Source organism: Acartia tonsa, chromosome 5 (genome assembly GCF_053477335.1).
Source record: "Acartia tonsa isolate MP-2025a chromosome 5, ASM5347733v1, whole genome shotgun sequence".
In the NCBI taxonomy this organism is placed as follows: Eukaryota; Metazoa; Arthropoda; class Copepoda; order Calanoida; family Acartiidae; genus Acartia; species Acartia tonsa.
In genome coordinates, this window is record NC_137264.1 from 37,950,588 (window position 1) to 37,977,095 (window position 26,508).

Below are 26,508 nucleotides of genomic sequence, written 5' to 3' on the forward strand. Positions count from 1 at the left end.
AATAACTGCGGAGGCTTCTCCTTTCCATGAGGGATATCGCTGCTCCGCGCCAGTCGTCTTACGTCCCATGGCGGCGATCAACCTTTCGGCGCCATTCTGAACCTGACTCAGGATCGCACTGATTGCTCTTCCGGAGTAGTCGGTGGTCAGTTGAAATGGGGTGTCCGCTTCAAAATCAGGCACAGCGCGGATGGGGGCATTCTGGAACTTGTCCTTCAACTGCTGGAACTGCTCATCCATCCCTGGGGTCCACTCTAGCTTGGTGGCTTTCTTCTGTGCATTCATCTCACACGTCAAGTCGGCGTACTCCGGTATGAAGGTCCGGTAGTACCCGTAAAAACCAAGGACACTATTCAACTCGGCGACGGTTGAGGGCGGCGGCCAGTTCTTGATACGCTCCACATACTCTGGCACCATACCGATACCCTCGTGACTCAGCATGTGGCCAAGATACTGGATCTTCTTCTGGAACAGCTTGCTCTTCTTTGCCTTCAGCTTGATTCCAGCCTTGCGGTGGGCCTCAAAAACCTGTCGCATCTGTGGTACATGATCCGCAACTCTCAGGTTGTATGATATTACATCATCGAGGTAGCATTGCGCTACCTCGCTCCCCAGCGGGTTCATTGCGGTGCTGATGAATCTGCTGTATACCGCTGGTGCTGTGCTGATGCCGAAGGGCATGCGGCGGAATTGCCACAAACCCGTTGGCGTGGCAAAAGCCGTCAGCTCCCTGGATGCTGGATCGATGGAGATGTTGAAGTAGGCGGCTGTGGCATCTAACGTTGAATATACACGATGTCCTCCTGCGCGGTCCAATAGAGTCTGTATCCTCGGCAGCGGGTAACTGTCTTGTTCTAAGCAACTGTTTAACCTGCGGAAATCCACTGCCCATCTGATCTTTCCATCCTTCTTGCGCACGGGAACAAGGGGGCTCGCCCATGGCGATGAACTCGGCTCGATCACTCCTTGGTTGAGCCAGTCGGCCATCTGTGCCTCCAGATCCTTCAACATCTTAGGGTTCAATTCCCTGTATCTCTGCCTGATGGGCTCCGTCCCTGGCTTGAGCTTCAACTTCATTGTTACCAGGTCTGTGTGCCCAGGGGCCTCTCGACTGAATATGTCTCTGTATTCGTAAATGAGCTCCTTGACTTGCTTCTTGACATCGGGGTGCTCGTTCAGTAGCTCGTTGTCCTCCATCTCCAGGTCCTCCCAAACTTCCTTGAACGTGGGGTTCTCCATCTGCTCCTTCGTCATGGGCTTGGTGGCGTCGCTCGTCTTGTTCTCGGACATTGACTGAATAACTTCATGGGGCTCTCTCAACACCAAGCTTTCGGTGTTGATCACCATACTGCTGTCCTCACAAATCTCGGCGGTGAACACACACCCGGCCGATGCAATGCACGGCGCCTCCTGCAAGTTGACGACAGGGATGCGGACTATCCCATTTTGCTGGGCTCTGTATACTCCTTCCAACACACGCACTGGACTATCATCTAAAACGGTCTCTTCTACCATGACAATCGCTTGCGGTCGGAGTTCTCGGCTAGGAAGAAAATTAACGACAGACACTGACTCTGGCGCGAGAATCCTAGTCGCTTGGACGGACAAACGGACAGGACGCGGCCGCTTACCTACTGCGACGGTTTTCAAACGAACGGCCGGCCCTTGGGAATTACGAAGCGGTCCCTTGACATTACGTGTCCAAACATTTTTGCGCTCAAAATCTGCTTTTGCTTTGTGCTTAAAAGAAAGTTGCGCAACATATGATTCGACGGAATCCGGTTTAAGTGCTAAAAACTCACGTGAATGGTGCACATTACCATTCGCAAAATTATCTTCTGCTTTACATAAATCTTTAAAAGTGGGTGTACAAACATTTAAGGCACTACTGTAGCTACTTATTTCTGCATTCAACTCCTCGAAGGCTCGTAATGAAACACTTATCTGAGGGTTGGGGGGCGAGTGCTCCCCCGGCGGTTTTCCAGACCGCTCTTCGTCTTCTGAGGTACTTGGAACCTCGTAGTCGATGGACTGCACAAGCGGAACTCTCGTCTGCTTCACGACCAACGCCGCCTGCACCGGTGATGAGTAATCTAGAACTCCACGAATCTCCTCGACCCACTTGCACCCAAGATTGATGGGGGTGCGAAGCTCAGGTATAACCAAGGCCTCTCGAATGTAGCTAGGACAGTCATCTCCCAAGATGACGCTGATGTTGTACACACGGCCGATGACGTCCATATCGCCGCCATTCGCCGCTGTTCCCACTGATAACTCGCAAGGAACGATCGGCAACTGTAGTTTCCGGGCTAACTCCTCATTTACGGCGACTCCTTCGTGCAACTTGTTACCGGTATCGATGAGACCATAGGTCCGCACAGTCGGTCCATTTGCACGCAGGCTGATCTTAACCATGGCCCGGGCGCCTCTCCGTCCTTGCATCTGATTGAGGGTGGTAGGGTCTACAGCTGCTGAGGGACTCCGACCTACCGACGGGAGCCCTCTCTCACATTTTTTGAAGTCTTGCTTCTGTGGCCAACTGCTTCCAAACAGTTGACATCTCCATAGAACTGCGCCTGGTCATCGTCTCCTACGCCACTGTCGGCGTCCCCAGGTTCGTTGGTACGCATCTCTCGCACGGCGTGCCGGCCACGATCTTGATATTGTCGGCCGCGTCCGCCGCTGTTGGCGTTCTTCTCCTGGTTCCTCTTGCGCACGTTCGCCAGCTTGTCCTCAGGAATAGTACACGTCTTCTGCCAATGGCCAGGCGTGCCACACCTCCGACAATTGCCTTTCGGTTTGTCCTTGGTGGCACCGCCCGTACCCTTACTCGCTTGCTGTTTCTTCTTAGGGCAATTACGCGAATAATGGCCTGTCTGGTTACAATTGTAGCACTTGACGCTACTGGTTCCATCTCCGACAGCGTTGACCTCCATATCCTCGGTGCCGTCGTTGCGATAGATGACACGGTTGGACGTGGCGAGGCCATCCATGGAGGTATCCTCAGCATCTCCATGGTGAATAAGTTGGCGCTGTGTGGCAATCTCGTTCATAATAACATTCCGTAGGACACCCATGCTGGTAATACTAGGTAGCTGACAGAAAACTCTTTTTCGTACCTCTCGATGGCGTAAACCAAGGGTTACCTCTTTCCGGAATTGGCCTGGATCACGGTTGTCTGGGGAGTAGGCCTTCAACCACATCTGCTCTTTCTTGGCAAGGTACGTCTGCGGAATCTCGTTCTTGCCCTGTGACAACTGCTTATACGCGTCCTTGTTGATGTCTGAATCTGATGGTGCTAGGAATATGGCATCCAGCCTATCCATTACCTGCTCAAGGGTGAGCGCATCTTGGTTGTCGGCGACTTCTCGGGCCATCTGGAACGCTTCTCCGTCGAGACTCATGATGTATTGGCCTTTCCTACCCTCTTGATCCGATGGGTGATGACGGGCAATTCTAAACGCATTGGCCATCTTTGTCTTGTGGCCATCCCAATCTTCTCCGGCTCGGTTACAAAACCGGGGAAAATTCTGCTTGTTAAGCTTCCGGCGCTGGTTCTCCAACCAGGTATTGCCTAGCGCAATGAGCTGAGCGTTCTCATTCGGCGCTCCTTCTGCCTGTGCCTCTTGAATAGCACGCTGCAAATTCAACTGCTCTAGATCAGCGGCCTGCTGAGCTTGCGCCATCTTCGAAACTTAACGAAATTTCTTCAAAATTTAAAGAAAATTTTACCAAGTTGATGTCCCAGACGTCAGAATGGTCCCACACTGGTCTCCAAACACAGGGGTCTTCGTCCTTTCTGATCTCAGTTCTCATAAAACTCGTCTGGATGTACACAATCGTCCGAAATTACCGTAGTTCCTCTGGGTAATTTCCTCGTAAATCTCCTGTTGAGCACTGCGGTTTATCCAAGCACAGCTGTCACCAGTTTGACTGTAACGGATCGGACGTAATAGATAGCTTTTTAAAAACTATTAAAGCCCGCCTCGAGCGGTGTGGCGGCACTTCACGTTGGAATGGTAACGTTGTGGCTGAAGCGATTCAAGAGCGAAGCAACTCGTTCCCTTCGTTTGTACGTCTCCGCTAAGTTAAATAACGAATACTACACGCAAGTACCCACAGGGGATTTTATATGTTTCTGGATAATTAATTGCAGCTAGGATTAGCTGCCCACAAATTGGAGTTGATACTCTACTAACAACTGTTTGTGCGGAACTGATGTATTTTCAATAGACAAGTATAGTTTACACAAAATTAATGAATACATATTATATCAATATACATATAGGAAAATTACAGAGAGTATTGGAGTATTGAGGGGGCGTTTCTGATCATACAGGGATGGCAAGGGATACACGTAGGTCTGCGTAGGATATATCAGCAGGCCGGAGTGTATGTTGAGTTTCCCGTTTAGTCACGTTCAGTTGTGCAGGGGAAATCTCCGTGATGCATTGAGGATGCCAAATCCCTGGATAACTGGAGCTCTCTTCTACAAAAGTACATAAGTTAAATATCGCCTAAAACCTACACGCGTAGATGATAGAAAGGTCAAATATACATATAAATGCGGAGCATTATATGTATATTGATTTCTTGGAAAAATATGGCCTCATATGAGATATCACAAGATTTTAACAGAATATAATAAGTACAAATGTTTCATAATTAAAACTCGGGATCCGTCATTTGTGGGCTTAAAAATTCAAATAAAAGAAAAATCAATAGAGAAAATTTAACGCTTTAAAATGGTACTAATTTCATAAAAATCTGTCCACTCGTTTAGGATCACGAAAATGCCATTCTGCTTATTTTACAAGTATCTCAAGTAAGACCCACTACAGGTGTATTTTCTTAATTTTTTACAGTATGTAATTATGTTTTGGCGTGTTATTTTATTTGAACCTTAGAAAACAACAAACCATTTTATGATATTTCACTAAAACATGCTTAACATTTCAAAGTTTTATTCATAGAAAACAATGGTATAACTTAGTTATTTAAATTGATATAACGATATTAAACATATTCCGTAGAAAAAAATATTTAGAATCACTGCTGGAAGATGCTTAGAATCACTTGAACTCGTTCGTTCATACTCATGATCTTTTATTAGGAATTTGAAATTGACATGACTTATGAAGGGTTACACTTGATTATTGAAGATTACAAGATATTGAAACCTGACTGCTTACAAATAGGTGGGTCTAGTATGTATTTGTAGTAGCGAAGCTACTCTATAATTCCCATTTTAGGAACTTTATTATTTTGATGTTTGTTATTGTCCATTTTATTATCTCAGGGATCTAAAGGGAAAAGGCAATGGCTGATAAATTGATGTAATTCACCAATGATTATACACAAAATTAACCCTTCTCCTGTAGAATTATTGCAATATTTGGACACTCTACTTAAAGAACCGACAAATCAAAATTCAATGTCTGTCCTCAAAGTTAAATAGCCAGCGATTGAGAAAACGATAATATAAAACTTTGGGGATTAGTGTAATAAACAGCCCATTGTCCACTCCCTCCCTGAGTTATAATTTACTTATATCTGTCTGTTTTCAAATGAAATTTTTTGGTTTTAAGATATGACGTACCTAATTATTATTATTATAGAAATCCCCGAATCTGCTATGACCACTTCGTGTATGGCAAGTATTCAGCTGTTTTTAGACAGGTAAATTGAAAGGGGGTGGAGGGGAGTGATGGTGGTACTTTCTGTAACAAAACTTCAAACGAATAGAAACTCAACTCAACTAAAAAATAATTGTCTCAAATCATTTAATGTTGTCTAATTTTAATTTTTTAAGAAAAAAAATTCGGGAAACGGCGTTTTTCGTCCAGTCAGCGGTTCCACCTCCTACAAAATTTTGCAGGAATCTTGAGGAGTAAGACAATGACCAACCTATGAAAGTTATATAAAAGTACCCAAAGTTTTTAAGCCAACGAATAAGATGGTTATAAAACTTTGGGTACCAGTTTAATTTACAGTTCTAAGTTACTTTTAAATGTCTTTGAAATATATGTCTTTTCCTTTATGTGAAATACAACCGAGAAAATAATTTAACTGTTAATATTGTTTGGAAATTTATGCAAATTATTGTCCCTTTTTTTTACAATGTAACTTAATATTTTATTCAGAAAATCAATGGGCGAAGTAAAGTTAAAGTTGGAGAGTAATTTTTCCTTGTTTCAGAGCATTTGGAATAATCAGGTATATTATACAACAACCTTAGATACTGGATATGTCAATTCTTTTGTAAAAGTAACAGGATGTCTATGTGTGTCTGTTAGTAACGAAAAATCTCAATAACCGTTGGACTGATATGGTTACACTTTACAAAGAAGCTTTTATAAGTACAGGGAAGATAGATAACTATTTGGGGTACCTCCTCATCCCAATAAGATTGTGTCTGGATCCTCAAAAAAAAATTCTTTTTATACTAAAATCACATTTTCTCCATAGTTTACAGACGGAAAGGCAGACAAAATGAATCATAGGGCGCTTCTGAACTAAAACATGATTTTAATTGTTTAGACTCAGCCTCACAAAATGATGTCTGAATCCTACGGGATGAAGTTCCGGTCACCAGCAGAGGTAGATTTCTACCTGGCAAAGACAGTGGCCACAAGGATGGCTGCACAGTACTCCAGCCTCGAAACACTGAAACCGTCCAATGGCAGCCAAGAAACTGTGACTGGAATACCTGCAGGTTTTAAACTATTTCTGTTACTAATATTTAAACAAGATTCTTACTGAAAAGTGTGGATTTTTTAGCGCATTTTATTATCTTGTGCTCTCAGACAAAGTTCGGTTGAACACTAAACCCCTCCCCCCACCGGCCCCCACAAATTTAAATAAATTGAAATATGGGGAGGGGTGGTTTTAGTGAAAGTTAAAACTAATATATTAATATTTCGTCCGATAATTTTAATTTAAAATTTAGGACTTTTTTTTAAATGTAAAAAAGATCATCGCAACTTTTTAAAATAAGTTTTGAAAATTAGGACCATGAACTTTATTCCGTTTCGAAATATTTGGCTCCCAATAAATACCTGAAAACCCGTCATTTTTAAGGATTTCTAAAATATGGCCATTTTTTGTCTTGCATCCGACCTAAAATCAAGAAAAACTCGACATATTTTTTTCCCCATAAAAAAAACCATTTTTTATTTTTGACTTTTAAAGGTTTTAAAAGTTCAATTTTTAATAAAAATAAACTTGAAAAACTCAAAAAGGGCATTTGCACATGACAAAACAGAGTTACCAAATTATAATTTATAAAAAAATCTCTTTATTTATCTAGTCCGTAGCCGTTTTAAAAAAAAATACGGCTCCGGCTCTAAAACACTGGTTTTACAACTTGTTATATTTCAGGAAACCTATTGGAAACCTCACCTAGCTTGCTTCATTGGGCTGCACACCATGGCTTCAGAGAGTTAGCTTCCACTCTGCTATCTTTAGGTAATAACATTTTAAAATATACATATACCTATGTCTAATTGTCTTTAAATATCTTTAAAATGAATAAGACTGAGCATTTTAACAAAAATGTGTTTTTTTGCTAATCTTTCTAAAGCGTCATTTTCAGTGATTTATTGATATTTCATGGATTGGCTTCTGCTTTTATAATTAACCAGTTGTTAAGTTCGATTCTTTCTTCCTCCGAAATAGTTAAAAACCTTATCCGGAGTCGGACCTATCGGTTGATCGGTTAGCGAGATCTATCGCTGCAATACACACTAACCATTTGTTAATTTTACATAAACTACAATAAAAGGAGGATATTCTAGATAAACGTTTTCGTAAACCACGGATTTGATATTGAATTGATTTTGCAACTTCTAGCAAATTGCCTTAACAATCATGGCCCCCTTTAACATACCTACCTCTTTTTCTGAAAATTTGTTCTTTTTTTTTTGCAAAACCCTAACTGTTCCATTCCATACGAAAGATGTGAGCTTGATGTGCTCCCTATGTACATGCTTGATTTTGTTAAGGTTGGAGTGAACATCTGAACAAGCTTGACTCTGATCATATGTTGCCACATGAAATTGCTGAAAGGGCCGGACACACCAGCCTAGCAACATTATTGAGGTAGTATTGATTGATTGATTAGCTACATCGGTTGATTGGTTGATTGATTGATTAGCTATAATGATTAGACCTTATATTAACTCATCGTATTATAGACTGCTGTTTGTGGAAATTTGTCTAAAACACGATAAAATACATAATTTTGCAGTATGGCTCAGAACCTGTTCTAATCCAACGGATATAATCAGTTTAAAAACCACGATGAAAAATATTAGCATGGCGAAGAAAAGGCATTTAGATTATTTGTATAATGGACCAGTCATTAAAGATTAGTGCAGCCATTCTCTGATGGTATTATTAATGGATTATTACATTTACTGATTCTAGACTGTCATAAGCTAGGCTTTTCTTGTAAACAATACAATTTTTACCTTGTAGTTTTCAATAAACCCTAATTATCTACCTAGGTGCTACAGATCAAGATTTAATAGCATAGAAAATGATAATGAACAAATCTTTAATGATAATCTTCCTGCCAATGAAAATACAAGTGACAAGACAGGTGAAATATATTTTTTCAAATACAAGGATCAATGAGAAATTACATAAATCAAAATAGTAAAAAATTAAATCATATATTTTCAACAATATTTTTCTAGGACAAAAGGTACACTATTTTAAGCGAATAATTTCTATAATAAGTCATAAAATTGTAAGTATAAACTCAAAAAGTAGTTATCCTTTATTTATTTTCGTTCGTCCTATCGCTGGAGTTTAGAGCTTTGCTTTTATGAATTTTTCATTCTTATTTTTTAAGGAATTGATGGATATCTTATCCCAAACAAGATGACCGAAACTAAAACTCAAGAAAACAACAACATCGAAGTTGCAAGTCACAAAAATAATAAAAATGAGTTGCAGTTGCTGCCACGAGATGTCGCTAGTTTAGTGAGCAAGCTGGGCGGCGGCGTTGGTCAGCACTCGTTTGGTGGGGTCGGTCTTCAGTCACTTATACTGACCAGGAGAGTGGATAATAATGGAAATATACAACTAGCGGCAACTTCACAAGAATATATGGGTATGTTTGTCATTTTATACATATAATTCGTAGAATTCTTAGCTATAACATTTTAATATTATAACCATAAAACAAGGTAATCAGTGTCCTTAAGTAAAGCACTTATAAAAAGTGAAAATTATTATCATTCAGCATGATAAATAATCGGTCCTAATTAAAAGTGGTTTGAAAGATACTGCTGAACAGAAATTGTTCTCCTTTAAAGCGAATGTTTTCAAACTCCCAGTTGAGGTTTTTGGTGTCACCAACCTTTCATAAGAATATCTTTTTTATGCCTTTTTGAAAAAAAAGTCATATAGCGTTCACTTCTTCCAACAATTCAAACAAAATTTGCTTTTTTGTGCTTCTAGGCAGCTTTAAAAAAAAAATAATTACGATATATTATTTTTTTGTATAGGCAATAGTGATATTATCGCATGGCAAGAAGCTCATCCTGGTAATAACAACAGGATTTCTCGGCTGGATCTAGTAAGGTTAGTCACATTTAAAGTTTTAATGTTAAAAGCTAAATTTTCATTCGTGTCCAATCCATTTGTAGTAAATTAAAATGTGTTTCGTTTCAAATATCATATATCTATAGATTATTTGAACGATAAGGTTTAATCAATCACTGAAATTCCTTCTTCTTTTTAAAATAAATGGAAAATAAGACGAGGCAGATTTGTCAAAAGGTTTTAGTTGCCATAATTCTGTGGGTCACAATCATATTACCTTCTAATCTAACATTGTAAACAAACGAAAATCTATTTAATCTTGTTCAAAAATCCAGAATTATTGCTATTTGTAAAGTACTTGATTTCATTTGAAATATTTTTATATTTAGACAAGAAAATGATTCCATGTATGACATACCACGACCTCTGGCGGTCAAATCATTCAGTGTCGGACCATTGTATTACAACAATATCAACCCTCTACAGGAATTTTACATTCTAACTTGAAATTAAAACCATAGTTGTTGGGATCATGGAAAGAAAACGAAGTTGCGGGTTTCGTCTTAGTTTCACAGTAGCTTTTTATGGGTTATTTCAGGTTCAATAAATGTTAATGATTGCCTTGCAAGGTTAGAGCCCCCCCACAGGGGCTAGAAATAGGAGAAAAGCTACTGTGAAAATACGACGAAACCCGCAACTTCGTTTTCTTTCCATGATCCATTTGCTGTAATTTTGGTGAGGATTTCGATGGCAGGGATAAATTGTAACAAATCAATTTTGGGCAATTAAAAGTTTTTGTCCAGCCGTTTAAGATATCTTAGTGGACATACCAAGAATTACACACAAACTCACATAATTGCAATACTAGTATATTTTAATCTTAAAGTTGCTCCTCCCCCTCCGTATTTCTTTTTGCAATCAGCAATTCCACCCAATCAATTTGAAAATTTTGAAAAAATGTAAAATGAATCAGGATCAAGACATAACAACGCCAACATCTGACCCTTTCTACGTGATCCCACCAGCCCCACGGCCATACTCGAACCCGCCACCCACCCCACATGATCTTGACACACCAACCTCTACTACAGATGATGATGATAAACAGACTAGAGATGGTTTTAACTTTAATAACAAGGATGATAATATTCTTACAAGCTCTGAGGGTGATGAGTTTGAAAGACAGTTGGAGCTGAAGCTTATGGCTTCTACTGAGGATCTGGATTTGCAGGGTAAGAGTTGTAATAATTTTTATGTTGATAATTTATGTTTTGCTAGTTTAGCCTCTGGCATACTAAAATGGTTTATATTATTTATGTAGTACTATTCTTTCTGTGTCATCATCCTTCTCAAACATCTTTATAAAATCTTTGCTATCTTTTCCAACAATCATCTATAATACAAAGTAGAATAATGTCTGTCCGTCTGTCTGTCCCTTATGATCTCGGTAACCATCGAACCGATGGGATTCTACTCTTCAGGTAATATACCTACTGGTCCTGTGGTAGTTTTAGGCTATTCTCTTTGGGGGATGGGTGTGGCACCCCCCCCCCCCCCCTGAAAAAAACAAAAAATCCACCTTCGTTTTTTTCTATTTTGCTGATGCACGTAATTAAAACATTGGTGCTGCACCACCACTAGAGGCTAAGGGCGAAGCCGCTAGTACAAAATAAAGTATTAACAAAATATGCAGTGATAGTTAGAAAAAATCTTCCTCTTCCCTTATTTAAAAAAAATCTACTAAGAAGATAATTATATTGAACTTTGTTTTAGAAGCAGATACCAGACCAGCCAGTCCTTGCCCGCTTGGAGATGCCACTGAACCGAATCTGGAAGAAAATCTTAATTGGTATCCACCTCTACCTGTCCTAAAATCTCGTGTAAGTTCTCCATCCAATTATCTATCCCCACTTTCTTCCCAAAACACTGCTCCTCAGCTAAGCACAGGTCAAATTATCAAAGTTCCCTCGTCTTTCCACGAAGCCCAGCAATTGGTAAAAACGCCTTGCAAGAAAGAAAGCTGCAACCTGAAGCTGTTGGATAACCCGGCGGCGGCAAGATTTGAATCTCCAGTGTCTAGAACAGGCTGACGCGGTCCCTTTCGATTGGGACCACCACGGTGAAATATGCTATGGTACCGCGTGGGGCAAGCGTCAGCGAATGGGGCAAGCGTCACAGAAAAGAAAGAGGATAAAATGCCACAGAATGGAAAAAAACAGTTACAGGCATAGGCATCAGCATAGGCCTAGTCAAAAACCCAAGCCAGCCTGTATCAGTGCAAAAACAGGGTCTAATCAAAATTTATAATTTCTTGGAACCCCACCCCACTTTGAGGGGCTGTGGCCAAAAATTTTCACATTAGGGGGGGTCAATTTTTTTTACATCTACAAAACCGGCATGGCCAGCCGGTTTCACGGATGTGCCGGTCAGGCCTGTCGGCCTGCCGGTTCGGCCGTGGCCGGCCGCCGAAAGTACGGCAAAAACGACGTTTTTTGACGGTTTTCGGCCGATTTTGACCCAGGTGACTTTGAACGGCCGTCCCGGCCAGGGTAATTGGGGGAAAAAAATTGTGCAAAATAGCAATGAAGGCCCATTGCCCATAGAATCCAGGGATATGTGTCCCAAGTCGGTCGGCCGACCGGCCTAGCCGCACCGGCCCGCCAAAAATCCGCAAAAACAGCGATTTTTGACGATTTTCGCGACCTTTGTCGGCCGCTGCCGGCCAAACGGCTAGGCCGACCGCGCCCGGCCGCACATCTGCTGAACCGGCTTGGGATAGACTACAAAAAACTTGGAATACACGTGGCTGCGCCACGTACACACGCCGCGCTACGCGCGAAAAACACGTCAAAAAATGACCATTTTTTTGGTGCGCCAACTTTGCCGCCAATTTAGGGCCGGAAGGCGGCCGGCAATTGCCTCCGGCAACACTAAATGATAGTTAGAACCGGCCATTGTGGTTCTGTAGGTACCTTTGGATTTTTCCTAGCCCCTCTGGGAGGCCCACAGGGGCCAATACGGCAGGCCTTCTAAAAATTTGTTTGAAGTGCTCTAACTTTTCCGCCATTGGGGGGAAAATGTTGGGTCATGATTTTTTGTGAGGCCATCCGGCCATATTTTCAGGGTTTCCAAGGATTTGTATGTAACTTTAAAAACCTACGCGTTATTAACGTTCAAAAAACGAGAGGATATTTTGTGTAAAATGGACATTTTGACCTTTTTTTCTGTAATTTTCAACTTTGCGCGCGCGCTGCGCGCGCTTTTTTGCTCCGTTTTTCAAAATTCCAATTGTCTCACCTCCAGACGCTATTCACAATTCCGAAACAGTTTTTCTTTTTAAAATCGGCCTCCGGCCGCCCCCCTGCGGGGGGGGGTTCAACCGCCACCCCCCCATTTTTGAGACACTTGCAAAAAAAAATTTTTTTCTTGATCTTCATGCGGCTAACTTGGTAAAATTATTTCATAATTCGTTACACTCTTATTCCATATTTCACCATCATTTAAGTCGCCCCTGGTTACGCCGCGGTATCGCCATAGCTCCAATCAGGACAGGACTAACACTCCAAAGATAGTGCCAGAAAGCTTCAGAAGGTCCAGTACTCCTGTTCTCAGAAGTAGCAGGTAAGTTAGCCTTTTTTAGGTCCTATATAATTAAAATTCATAATAATGTAAAAAGCACCTAAAGGTTTATTTCACAATAGATTGATAATGAAAAAAAGCGCGGATGATTAGATCCTTGCTTGGTTGTGTTTACATAACAAACATATTAACATATGTGATTTCTTAACAGTTCTTAAAGGCGAAGCTTTTCTTTAATTAGGATTTGTTCGTTCGTCCCGGAAGGTTAGCTCTTTAAGTTAATTTAGACATGTTAGAATTGTTCTATCGATTTCAAACCTTTGATTATGATTTCTTGACAAATAGGTACGGTTTTGGAAGCGTAGCAACTAATATAATCGTTGCAAGAAAGTCTGTACGTCCATTTAAAACATGTTGCTTTTTAACCTTTTTATAATAAATTTTATGTGAAATTTTTGTCCTATTCATCTTATTTTTGGAATACTGATTCCTATTACAACAAGGTACAATGACATATGCGAAGCATCTTTATAATTAAGTCCTTTAAAGAGGACTACACAATGCAGCAAAGTTGGACATTTCAAATTTTTGAACTATTAAATATTTAGCTTTTAACATAATATTTATATAATATGAGTATATTGATGAAGCTAGGAATTGAAATTTCATGTAGAAAATTAAAATTGACTGAGTACCAGCCCTTCAAAGTAGGCTACCTAAACAAAAAATATCCTAAAATCAAAGAAATTAAAGTTTTCCACCTCATATCATATAAGCAATTTATTTTGATGCAAGTTTATCTTTATATTGCTTTTTATGATAAAAATCATTTATGGCAATAGATATATTGAAAAAATAAAATTTAAAAACTATTATTTTCTATCATTTTAGTTGTTTTACAGACATTTAAAAAAAATAATTAAAATTTTTCTTTCGTCATTATTTAGATATTTTCTTATTGACTGCTTAATATTTCAGAAAAAGCCGCTAGGGCACACTTCACACATACATTTCTAACTTGATTTGAGTATAGTTATAACAAAAAATTATGTCCCAGTGATGCCCTAAAGGCTTCTTATGAGAAATATACAATCTTTTAGAGGCCCTACTACTTATAAAAGTATTAACTATTTGACTTTTGCATAGCACTTGATACTTTCTTTTATCTATTATATTTACAAGAACATAAAAATGAAAGTTATATTTAATCAAAGTAAATCAATTAGATATTTTAGAACATCTTTCTGTCTTTCTATCTTGAAATTAAGATCTTAGTAACGGCTAAGTCAAATGTTTTCTACTTTTACTGTTCATATCATTTTAAATAAGTTTCATGGGAGATAATTATTTATTCGTAAAAGAAAAGAAAATATATGGCCCAATTATATATATATTTAATTCTTATTTCAATTTAAAACAAAATACGTTAAGGTTCTTTTGTCTACCATTTACCTTTGGGGGTGGGGGGGAAGGGGGGTGGAATCTCGTAACATGACATACAAGCAATTTTATTTTGTGTGCTACTCGCTTAGTTTTAGAGATAAATTAGTAAAATCTTTAAGGTTTGGTCAAAATTTTCCCAAAGTTTGGTATCTTTCATAAAAAAAACGGCGACAGAACAACTGCTCCGCCGTTTTCAGCCGAGGCCAAAAATTCCTTGCTGAAGTAGAATCATTTGAAATTATGTTGTATTTAGTTTTTTTAATTTTACCCTTTTAACAAACCCTGCATGCAGGGGGACTTAAATATTCTTGTTTATCAAGGAAATCTTAAGTTAGTGCTTCTTCTGTGCTTTTCAACATTTTTAAACAAAATATATTTGGTGGGTCAGTAAAACCTAAAAAATACGGAGTGGTGACCGCCATTCTCGCCGTTTTCCTCCTCTGCCTAATTTTTTTTTTACATTTCTTGCTGAATAGACCATTTGGAACCATTTGAGACCTATTTTTTTCTTTAAATTTTGGCGGCGGCAAGCCCCCCACAGGGTTATTTTTAAGGGTAAAAATTTTGAAGAAAAAAACAGCATGGTCTTAAATGATTCTAAATTGTTTAATTCTGCAAAGATGTAAAAAAAAATTGCGGCTGGGCGAAACGGCGATGAACAGCGGTCACCCCGCCATTTTATATGTTAATATTTTTTACTGACCCACCGAAAAAGAATTTGTTCCAATATCTTCTAAATCGCAGGAGAAGCACTGAATTTAAGATATACCTTTATAAACTAAAATTTTAAAGTCCGTCAACAAACAAGAATTTCGTAACAATCTTTAAAGTTTGTAAGGACAAACAAAACTTTTAGAGAAGTTGCTCTACTAACTAGAAACCTACATCCTATTATATAAAGTAGTAAGCTTTTTTCTGTCTGTAGCGAAGGATCTCGCTAACCACTGAACTGATGTGGTTCTCGTTTACAGTGAAGCTTCTTAAAGGTCCTGAGGTGGTTTTAGGCTATTTTTTGCCCTTCCATATCCCTTTGAATATAGAGCCCCTAGATGCTAAGGGCACAGTCGCTAGTTGTTGAATGAAGTACTTAATAAAAAATATGTTTTAAGAATAAGACATTGGAGAAAAATTTCGAATATTTTAAGGTTCAGTGTTGACGGTAAAAAATCTTCTTAAGACTTTTAATAACTTAAAAAGAAAGTCTGTATTCTTTTCTCACTTCAATGTCGATTCTAAATTGATATTATGTTACAATATACATCAAAAACTGATCGATTTATAGAGGTTTTAGTGAACTTAGATAAAATGTCCAAAAAAACGTACATTTGCTGCATTGTGGACTATCCACGAACAAGAGCACGTGATTCTAAGTACCTTCCAGCATTGATCCTGAGTATTTTCTTTCAGAATATAATAGGTCAATATCAATAATTAATATATTGACAAAAAAAATTATGTTTCACCACTTCAAGTTGAAGAAAAGTAAGAAAATGTCCACCATTTTTCGTTAAAATTCTATCAAACGTTTTGTTGAGTTTGGGGTGTCTTTAATTGTCCATGTTGTCAAATGATAAAAATATAAAAAAGGCAAAAGCACATTTACTATATCTCATATGTATGTTTAAATTAATGCTAATATGGATTAATTTACAATCTATATAAAACGAGTATTCGCATATGTATCATCAAATATCTATTTTATTAAAAGAATTAGCTTCATAAAAGTTTTCAAAATCAATTAAAATACCTAAAAAAAACATGGGGAAACATAAATTTTCTCGTCAATATATTAATAATATATGGTGACCTATTATATTCTGAAAGAAAATACTTAGGATCAATGCTGGAAGGTACTTAGAATCATGTGCTCTCGTTCGTGGATAGTCCTCTTTAAGTATATCTTTAAACAGTATCCTGTATTTAAGTTGTTTTGCAACAAAATTACTTACAATTTTGTTTAAACTTCTTCATTTATGTTCTGCTTTTTTAGTTTTGACACTTTACTAAGTGTGAATGTTTGTTTGTCCTACCATTTCAAAGCTTCACTTTTATGGATGATGTCATCCTTGTACTACTTATTATTAAACTTATATCTACTTGTAAGGTCTGAATCAAGTGGACCAACAGATGAGAGGCAGAGAAAAGCTGCTTATATCAAGGTCAGGGTATATTTTTTAGCCTTAGATATTTTTAGAAATAATTTTCATGTGATTTTTGACAATTTCACAGTATTGTATTTACCTAAATATATTATCAAACAAGAAACTTATCATTGTCCAATTTGTTCAATTAAAGTAAAGTTTAGTAGTCAACAACTACATGATAATTTATAAAAAAAAAATTGTCTTACTAACATAAGAGGGGGAGGGGGGGGGGGGGTTGTAATGTTACACTTTCGCCTCCCATAATTCCTATGTTATTATTCTAGATATTTATTTAGATGTCTGGACGGAAAGCCAGCTGTGCGCATCAAACCAGAATTCCGCCGCCGCCACTAGGAGCCTTTCCTATCCCAAAATCCGGCAGCTTTGGCAGCCAGGAAAAAAGCTGTCGAGATTTCTACCAGAATGTTGATCTTATCAAGGTTTTTGCTTTCCCATGTTTATTTTTTAAATTAATTTTTTAAACAATTTTATTAAAAAACGATGTAATTTTACTCAGACAAAAATAGGGATCGACAGCTATGTTATTACGCCGTTTTTGCCTTTCCCGTTTAAGTCCCTTTTCACTACATTTTAATAGTACAAGCGGCTGCGTCCCTCAAGCATCAATGGGCCCTATAATAGAGGGGCATAAAAATAGCCTAAAACCATACCCAGACTAATAGAAATAAAATAGCTTAAACCATCCTGGGACCTATAAGAAGTCTCTCTGTAAAGGAGAACCATATCAGTTCAGCGGTTATCGAGATTCCGCCTGCCACTTAATATAATAGGATATTATAAAGCTAATATTTTAACACATTTTTTCTGACTCTAAAATTTCTTTAGGAATTAAAAAAAGAGGTTGCAGAAGATATGAAAAAGAAGCCTGAATCAAGAAAGGATATAATTGCCAAATTAAAGCAGGATGAGTCCAATACATTAGGTATTAAATTAACTTTATTTCATTTTAGTTGCAAAAGTTTTTTTTTTTAATGCAACCATCTCGTAATCAATGATTAAATGGCACTTGGAATTCGAATTTCGATCTGAAATTTTTCATGAGTAATCCTTGATAGGTCTGTTTTCCCTAAATCGAACAAATAGTTGGAAAAGTAACGGCTGGCGGCTCAGCCGTTTAGCCGTTTTTTGCCTATTTTAAGAGCAAATTCATCATTAATTACGTTGGAATCAACTTTTTAAAACATATTTTTGGTTTAATTCATGTTAAATGAAAGCAATAACCATTTTTTAAATTTCTAGTACCAACAGCTACCGGCTAGAACCGTTTAATAAGGTTTTTGAGCGACAAAAAGTATTAGTTGGAGATAGGTTTCGTGACTAATATGCTCTTAAGATTGGCAAAAATTGGCATAACGGCTGAGCCGCCAGCCGTTAACCGTTACTTTTCCAGCTTTTGTTCGATTTAGGGAAAATAGACCTACCAAGGATTATTCATGCAAATTTCAGATCGAAATTCGAATTCTAAGTGCCATTTAATCACTGATTACGAGATGGTTGCATTAAAAAAAAATACCCTTGGTTAAAAATCAAGAAGTCAGGAATAAGGTATAGCCAACCATCTAAATATATATAAAATGATGTTAGGGGGGGGGGGGTAGATTGAAAGATCTTTTTTCTACCAAGTAGTTTTAAAGATATTCAAAATTGAAAACCAAATTCTTGTTATTTATGTATAGTTGGAAGGCTCCAAATGAAACTATCCTACTATTTTATTAGGAGCACTCCCCAGTATACCCAGTGAAGGATTGTTGAATCAGGACTGCAACAATGATGATAAAGAGATTTGTGGATACTTGAATCTCACTCCTTCAAGAGCAAATCTAGAGGTGACAAGGGAGGAAAGGGACATTGAATTGTGATTACACTGGTACCCAAAGTTTTATAGCCGCATTATCTTATTTGTTAATTTATAAACTTTGGGTACTTTTATTGAATTTTGATTGTTTGGATCTAGTTTCCAAGTCATTGTCTAAGCCATAAGTCAAATAAACACCTTTAAAACTGTTAATTTTCATAAGGGGTTGGTCTAAATTATTTGGTCTTGTTCCTCCATGCCCCTGTCATTATTTTTTTATTAATTTTTTTTCTAAGGGTGGAATGAGCAACAATTTGTTTCTGGTTTCTATAAATGACCTAACTGAACATTTGGATGATGGTAGAATAATCGAAAATAAAGGTAACAAATTGCAGATAACTTGATACATTTTTAGGTTCAATAAATGTCTATAACATTTTTGTTAGACAATATACAAACCAATTATTATTTTGTATTTTGTACATGCAATGCTACTGCCCATGATACATCAGGTTGGATTGCATGACTATTCCTAATCTTTGTAAGGTAAAGAGTTTGCGTCGCCTGTTTATTAGCAAAGTTATAACCTTTTACTATTTATATTTCAGGAGCCTGTCATAGCAGCAATAGGTTTCTATCTAACGGTTCTTTTATGACACAAGTTTTAAATCATTTTGTTTATCTGTCTTTTCTTCCATCATTCTATAATACTTTGGGGAACATAACACTAAATATTTGCTATATAGGTAATTCTACTTATTTGTTGGTCAATCAGGGGGATAGTTGCATTAAGTGCATTTCAGCAGTTTCAGATAAATTATTTCAAGGTTAAGTTACAAGTATTCAATCAAACATATATAATTGAGTATTACTATAAATAACAAACAATTAGGTATCAAATTACAATTGTTGTCTAGATTCCACAGACGAAGAAAATACTAATACCAGCGGCACAGGTCCTGTTTTGGATCAGTTAAAACCTCCAGATAACAGAACAAGACAGGACAGTGGAGATCAAGAGAAAGGTCAAAATTATCCTTTAATGAAAGTAACCAGGAGGTCTGTCTGTTTGTAAAGAGGGATATCGATGACCGCTTAATATACATAGTTTTCCTTTACAATGAAGCTTCTTATAGGTCCAACGAAGGTTTTGGGGGGGATTTGCCTACACCTTACCTAGAGAAATCGCCCCTTGAAAAAATGACGCGCCAAATTTTTCTTTTTAAATTAGGTATAAGTGTAGGGTTGTTCTTTCCCCTTCTATCAAGTGCCCTTACAGCCATGAAGGACATAGCAATAGAAATATAAGAATAGAAGCATATTCTGCACCCTTTTTTCGTCAAATCTAAGAAGGAACATTTCTAGCAGACAAAAGTATTGTTTACTTTCGACTCAAGCTGATGTGGATTCTTAAAAAATTATAGACTCGTTACTCGATAGTGAGGCAAAATTATTTTTGTGAAAAATCATCCAAAAGCACATTAAAAATCTACAAAAATTAAACAAAATCATATGTTAATAACCCTTTTATGAAATTATTAAATTTTTGTAAATTTACTTATGCGATTTTGGAGGATTTTTCACAAAAATAATTTTGCCTCACCAGCGAGTAGCCAGCCTAACTTTTTTTTAAGAATCCACCTCTTTCTCACTCAGACGAAATTTTTGAGCAAGTAAGTTTGATTCAGTAAAGCTTTGTACTAAGAAATGATATTGTTTACAGCTGACTTTTATCTATGTATGAAATGAAAAAATACATGCGTTCGTAATGAAATGTGTACATAATTTCAACCAATGAAATTTGATGTAGGTTCCGATGCGATCATCCTATTGGCTCAATCAGACATTCCCTCTCTTTCTTAGTACCTTTATTGACATAGCCGATAGATTGGAATTCAAAGTAGTAAGGAATTTGTTTGTACATTAAGATCCCGCTAACAACTGCACACACAGAATGGTTTTAGCTTATTATTATTTCTAAATTCTAACATTTATTCGTATGTATTTAGAAAGGACTGGGTTGGGAAGGAGAAATTGAAAAATATCAAATATTAAATGTTTTGCTAACGTCTAATTTACTCAAAATTATTAAAAGCGAAGCTTTTTTATCATTTGGGTCCGTCCGTCCGTACGTCCGTCCGAGATAGTTAGCTTTTATTCGTTAATTGAGGCATGTTAGAATTGTCCTATCGATTTCAAACTTTGCATGGTGATTCCTGTAGTAGCAACTCTATAATCGTTACCAGAATGTCCGTACGTCCATTTTAAACATATTGATTTTTTTTACTTTTTTAATAACAATTTTTTTATATGATAAAATCATCCGATTGATCTGGTTTTTTATTACTGATTCCTATTACAATAAGGTACAATATTATGAGCGAAGCATCTCTATAATCAAGTATTAAAACTGTCAGTATGTCCTTAAACAGAATTCTGTATTTAAGAAGTTTTGTAACATATTTTACGTATAATTTTGTCAAACCTTATATTTTCATATTTTGAATATTCAGTTTTGACACTCAACAAAAGTTAAGGTTCGTCTGTCATATCGTTTCAGAGCTTCGCTTTAATTAATGTTGTCTTCCTTGTTTTAGGAAAAATGAAGAGATTACTTGGTAGACTGAGCCCGGCTAATTTTGCAAGAAGGTATTATATTTTTATTTCAAATTGTATCTTAAGAGATTTTTTAGTCCTAAAAAATGAAATAAAATATTGAGGTATTTACATATTTATAGATAATTTAGTGTTATTTTTTTTACGAAAAGGGGGTTTTCCAATTGGCCAATTAAAATAAAATAAAAGTTAAAATGTACAAAATAGTAAATTAAGAAAACCTGAATATTATTTATTAAGATTTCATTGATCTTTTTAAAGCTTATTTAAAATTGTTTGTCTGCTAAAGTCTTGTATAGATAGTTTTTTATAATTCACTTTGTCAGTCTGTCTGTGTCGCTATGGGGGACATTGGATTTTCCCCGCTTCTAATAAAGCTAGACTGCTTTTTAAAAAAGATAGCACTTACCGTATAAGAGAATTGAGTAAACAATTGGTCTCCCTTCCTGTACAGGTCGGTTAAGATTCTAAAGATGAATAAGGTTTCGTGATTTTTAACTCCTTAATAATCGCATATTCTCTCTTTTATTTTTGACCAATGAATATCTGCTTTCTCATTCTTGTTTAATATTAATTTTTAACTAGAAGTTCTCGTCATAAGAAATCACAGGATTTGGAGAATTCGCCTGACAGCCGTTTTCAGCCAATTGAAAATTCAACATCCATCAGTAAATCTTCAGGTATACTTATTACATAAATATTCTATAATTTTGAGTTTTTCGTTTTTACAGCTCGATGGTCAAATTTTATGATTTTAGTAATAATCTATCACCGTTAATCTTATGTTGACTGAATTGTTCATTTTAGTTTTTCATTATATTTATATTTTTTTTTAAATTTTTAAAATTCTTTTTCCTTTTAGATAACAGTGTAATGGTAAAGAAGAACACATCTCCAGAACCAGTGAAAACTCCGAAAGTAGAACCTAAAGTTGGAAAATCCAGCTTGACTCCTGTTCACTTTGATGAGATGAACACGCCGCAACTGGAGCCAAAAGTGAGCATTAACAAGCTGCCGATAGGACAGGGCGGCTTGAATATTAGGCGCAGGACTGCATCGCCTGGCAGACAGGTATATAGACTTTCAGTAATTGAGAAAAGTTTGAGGTGGTAGGGGGAGGTGTGGGTATGCCAAGGAATGAAACAATTTATGAAGGTTAACTTTGTTTCTCATGTTAGAACCTCTGTTCATTTAAAATAAGAAGATTTATAATATATAATATATAACATATAGTAGGTACACTCATAAACACCCAAAAATTCTCTATAAAAAAAAACAATCCTATTTTACAAAGTATTAAGACTTTTTTTTGTGTGTAAAGACCTCCCTAACCACTGAACCGATTTACGTCTCCATTATAAGGATTATATAGGGCCTGCTATTAACGGTTAAAAGGGCTGGATTACATGTAGGACTTCTTTTGTCGCTTGTAATGATTTTTTTGGAGAAAATCGATCCCAGTAACATTCAACCGTGAGCTGCAATAGATTATTTTTTTGTTTAGATAAATAAAGCTGCAGTGCCGACTCCACCCCCCAAGCTGGTAAAAGCCACAACTCTACCTGTGTCGGAACAGCTCACGGATTATGATATTCCAAGGAATGTGTTCATTTTCATTGTTAAATGATCTAGAATGTTTCTTATTTATTCAATAACAGTTTCTACTCCACAAAAGCTTTTTTAAGTTTTTTTTCTCGGGAGGGTTGATGTCCCTTGCCCCCCCCCCCCATAAAAAAATATAATCCTTTCCTAGAACTTTACATAGGAAGTTTCCTTTTAAAGGGAATCTTAAAAGCGGTCAATTAGATTAGATCCTTCGCTATATTCATAGGACAACCTGTTACTTTTATATAAGGATAAAAAGAGTAATAAAAATCTAAGCATTTAGAAACATCCTTAAAAGCTAAAAACACATAAATAGGCTTATACAAATAGGTTTTATAATGCCCAATTGAAATTATTAACATGGCATTTGACGTCCTTAAAAATGTAGAGATGGGATATTATTTTGAAATGAAAATATTGACATATAAAAATCCAGGAGCCTAACAAACTCGAGAGAAAATCTTCACAAGTCGTCCATAAAAAGTTTCCTTCCAAACAGTTTCGGCGATACTGCAGATTATAACAAAGGTATAAAAGACTTTAATAGTTAGTTATCGCATCGTATTATAGACAGCTTTCCGGGGAAATTAAAATGAAAAATGTTAAGTTTCGTTAGACCCGAGAGCCTGTAGGCCCGGATAACATAACCAGTTTTCTAAATTTAGCTTCTTCATTTTTCAATAAAATAAAGGGAATAGTACCTAGGTACCTAGTTTTCGCATAATTCTGTAAAGTTGTGAGTAAGATTCCAGTCAAATGCACTTATTAGGTTAAACTGTTTTTAAATATGCGGTTGGTCAACATTAAGAACAGTTAGACTTAAAAAGCGCATTTGACTGGAAGCTTGCTCACAATCTTAAGGAATATTCCGAAAGCTACTATTCACTATTTTTTTTTTTTAAATGTTTAAAAGCTACCTAATACCTTTAACTTTATTAATAGTTATTTATACTGAAAGGTTTGCAAGACGCCAGGTTCAACAGCCTATCCAGAAAAACTAGCAGAACACCTGCGGAATCTGTTATACCTGAGTCTGGTAGTCCAGGTAAAACAAATCACCAGCTTAGTTTTCTTCAAAAACCATGCTAAATTTTGCCAAAGAAAGACAAACAAAGGTAGAACAGATCAGACAGACGTCCTGTTACTTTTATGTAAGGATATAGCAAAAATTATTTCTTATTCAATCTAGGTATGACTGCTGGAAGTGGATCAAACACACTTCCTGGTCGACGTTCCACTATTGGGTCATCTGCTGCTGGTATGCTTGGCAGGAGGTCACTTCCACCAACAGGACGATCATACACCGTTCCTGTAGATATGGCAGGTTTTAATTTGAGTAATATTTGGTAGGTTAAATATAATTCGATGTAGAACGATGTCTATCTGTATTTCTGAGGCTTAAGATCACTATAACCGCTGTAGGGACAGGGGTGTATACTGCACAAGATTCATTTTATTCCCCGGCTGCAAAATTTTTCATTTCCCCATTCCCTAGTTTTTCCCCAAAGGAGGAGGAAAAAATGGAAAAATATGTTCAGTGCTCTATATTATACATATAATTCATTTTTACATCCCTAAAATTTTTTTTCAGTAGGTACTCTTTATTTTTCATTTTCCCCCCTTCATCATTGATATTTTGATCCCCTACACCCTTTAGCAGGGGTTCTTATGCAGAATTTTGGTCCTGTGATTGTTTAAAGCTAATTTCCTGGGGAAAACTGAAATTTAGGTTAAAAATTTAACTTTTTTTTTAGAAGCCTCAAAAGAAAGAAGGGAGAATGAGCCATCAAGAAAGGACATCACAATAAAAAAATCCACCAACAATCAAAATAATCTCAACCAGCATAACTCAGTCCATGATGGGCAGGATTATAAAAGTGCAATTGCAGTAATCAATAACGGTGATGGTAGGATTACAGCGAGTTCTACCAAGGACAAATGGGAAGTTAATATTCCAATTAATATTTCTAAAAATTGAGCTTATATGTGCCTTTGAGCTTATAATGTATTTTATTTATTATTAAAATAGAAAACTTTTAAGTGTGTCGCATATTTTGGTACTAATTTTCTATATTTATAAAGTTTATACTTATTCAAATTAATAGTTCAAAAATTGAGCTTAAAAAATGCCTTCGAGCTTCTAACGTCAAATAAACATCCAAAATAACATTTCTTAAGTCTGTCGAATATTTGTCAAAATATTTTTTTTGGAATTTGTTTCTTGTATTTCATAGTATTTCAGGGGTGTATATTCTACATGGATCCCCTGTTAAAGGGGTGGTAGGGGGAAATTTAAAAAATGTGAGATTGGGGGGAAAAATGAAGAAATTAGGTAATAGTTCTGAAAATTTTATCCATTTTTTGTTACTTCTCAGGTGAAAAACTATCGGGGGCTGACATTTTGCAGCCGGGGAAAAAATTAATCTTGTGCAGAATATACACCCCTGTAGCATTTTAACAAGATTTTGTTTCAGTGCTAAAATATTACCTAATTTAAGTTAAAAATGTGAAACTTAAAAATATCCAGTATAACATCTAACCTATTCTCTAACTATTTCATAATTTTTCTTTTCTGCATTTTATGTAATTCTTTAACATTTGCATTCTTTTTTCAGTATTTATAAAAAACTATTTCAAGTGTAAAAAATAATTAATATTTATTTTCCTTATTGTACAATCTGGCAATAATATTTAAAGGGATAGTACATTGTACGAGAAATTCAATTCCAATGATAATAAAAAAAAGTTTAACCACTAGTTTGATTCAAACCAATCACAAACAGATTTTGATTCAACGAATGATATAACTTTGTTATAAAACTTTGGATACTAGTGTAATTTACAGTCCAATATCCCCTCCCTCCCTGTAATATTTCCAAAGTAAAAATTGTAATTGTTAAAAATATTAAACTAATTTTTTGTTTCAACATTAATGATCTAGTCGAAAATTATCAGTGTTTACTTTATAATAAAGTTTATAAAAGTTTAATCTTTTTGCCTTTTTTTGCTCATCCTAAAATGGTAAATAAAATATACATAACATGAATTGTTTTTTAAAGGGGGGGGGGAGGGGGGTTTATTGCAACCATCTCGTAATCAATGATTAAATGGCACTTAGAATTCGAATTTCGATCTGAAATTTTTCATGAATAATCCTTGGTAGGTCTATTTTCCCTAAATCGAACAAAAAGTTGGAAAAGTAACGGCTGTCGGCTCAGCCATTTTTAGGCTATTTTAAGAGTAAATTAGTCACGAAACCTATCTCCACATAATTCTTTTTGTCGCTCAAAAACCTTATCAAACGGTTCTAGCCGGTAGATGTTGGTACTAGAAATTAAAAAAATGGTTTTTGTTATCATTTAACACTAGCGGCTACGCCCCCTAGAGGCCTCTAGGGGCACTTGAGGAGGAGATTTTTTTAGGGGGGGGGGGCCCTCCCTCATTTTTAAGTTTAGTTAGTTAGTTTTTTTTGGGAAGGAGGATTTTTCATTTTTTGGGGGGGTTAGGGGTGTCCCAACCCCCCAAAAATAGTTATAAACCTTCCCGGGACCTATGAGAAGCTACCCTGTTAAGGAGAACCCGATCGGTTCAGCGGTTAGTGAGATCCTTCGGTACAAACACACAGACAAACATCCTGTTACTTTACTATAAGGATGAATCAAACAAAAAATGTATTTTAAAAAGTTGATTCCTAAGTAATTAATGATGAATTTGCCCTGAAATTAGGCAAAGAACGGCTGAGCCGCCAGCCGT

At 36.6% G+C, this 26,508-nt stretch overlaps 1 protein-coding gene across 4 annotated transcripts in view; it reads left to right on the forward strand.

Moving 5' to 3' along the window:
- Window positions 1-25,801, forward strand: part of LOC145320025 (uncharacterized) — a 41,162-nt gene extending 15,361 nt beyond the window's left edge. For 2 of the 4 annotated variants that reach the window (XM_080162465.1, XM_080162466.1), the window contains exons 17-43: window positions 5,114-5,198; window positions 5,619-5,679; window positions 6,144-6,216; window positions 6,541-6,715; window positions 7,381-7,467; window positions 8,004-8,100; window positions 8,508-8,602; window positions 8,858-9,118; window positions 9,516-9,591; window positions 9,942-10,035; window positions 10,523-10,784; window positions 11,326-11,627; window positions 13,052-13,173; window positions 16,679-16,733; window positions 17,015-17,158; window positions 17,565-17,661; window positions 18,456-18,565; window positions 18,831-18,915; window positions 19,452-19,559; window positions 21,132-21,183; window positions 21,736-21,830; window positions 22,013-22,221; window positions 22,655-22,747; window positions 23,190-23,283; window positions 23,714-23,800; window positions 23,945-24,079; window positions 24,510-25,801. In XM_080162465.1, coding sequence (XP_080018591.1) covers window positions 5,114-5,198; window positions 5,619-5,679; window positions 6,144-6,216; window positions 6,541-6,715; window positions 7,381-7,467; window positions 8,004-8,100; window positions 8,508-8,602; window positions 8,858-9,118; window positions 9,516-9,591; window positions 9,942-10,035; window positions 10,523-10,784; window positions 11,326-11,627; window positions 13,052-13,173; window positions 16,679-16,733; window positions 17,015-17,158; window positions 17,565-17,661; window positions 18,456-18,565; window positions 18,831-18,915; window positions 19,452-19,559; window positions 21,132-21,183; window positions 21,736-21,830; window positions 22,013-22,221; window positions 22,655-22,747; window positions 23,190-23,283; window positions 23,714-23,800; window positions 23,945-24,079; window positions 24,510-24,733 — 3,378 coding nt within the window. In that variant the 3' untranslated portion in view covers window positions 24,734-25,801. The remainder of the gene's footprint in view (window positions 1-5,113; window positions 5,199-5,618; window positions 5,680-6,143; window positions 6,217-6,540; window positions 6,716-7,380; window positions 7,468-8,003; window positions 8,101-8,507; window positions 8,603-8,857; window positions 9,119-9,515; window positions 9,592-9,941; window positions 10,036-10,522; window positions 10,785-11,325; window positions 11,628-13,051; window positions 13,174-16,678; window positions 16,734-17,014; window positions 17,159-17,564; window positions 17,662-18,455; window positions 18,566-18,830; window positions 18,916-19,451; window positions 19,560-21,131; window positions 21,184-21,735; window positions 21,831-22,012; window positions 22,222-22,654; window positions 22,748-23,189; window positions 23,284-23,713; window positions 23,801-23,944; window positions 24,080-24,509) is intronic. The other 2 variants (XM_080162468.1, XM_080162467.1) reach the window with 2 other exon arrangements.
- Window positions 25,802-26,508: the final 707 nt, after the last annotated feature.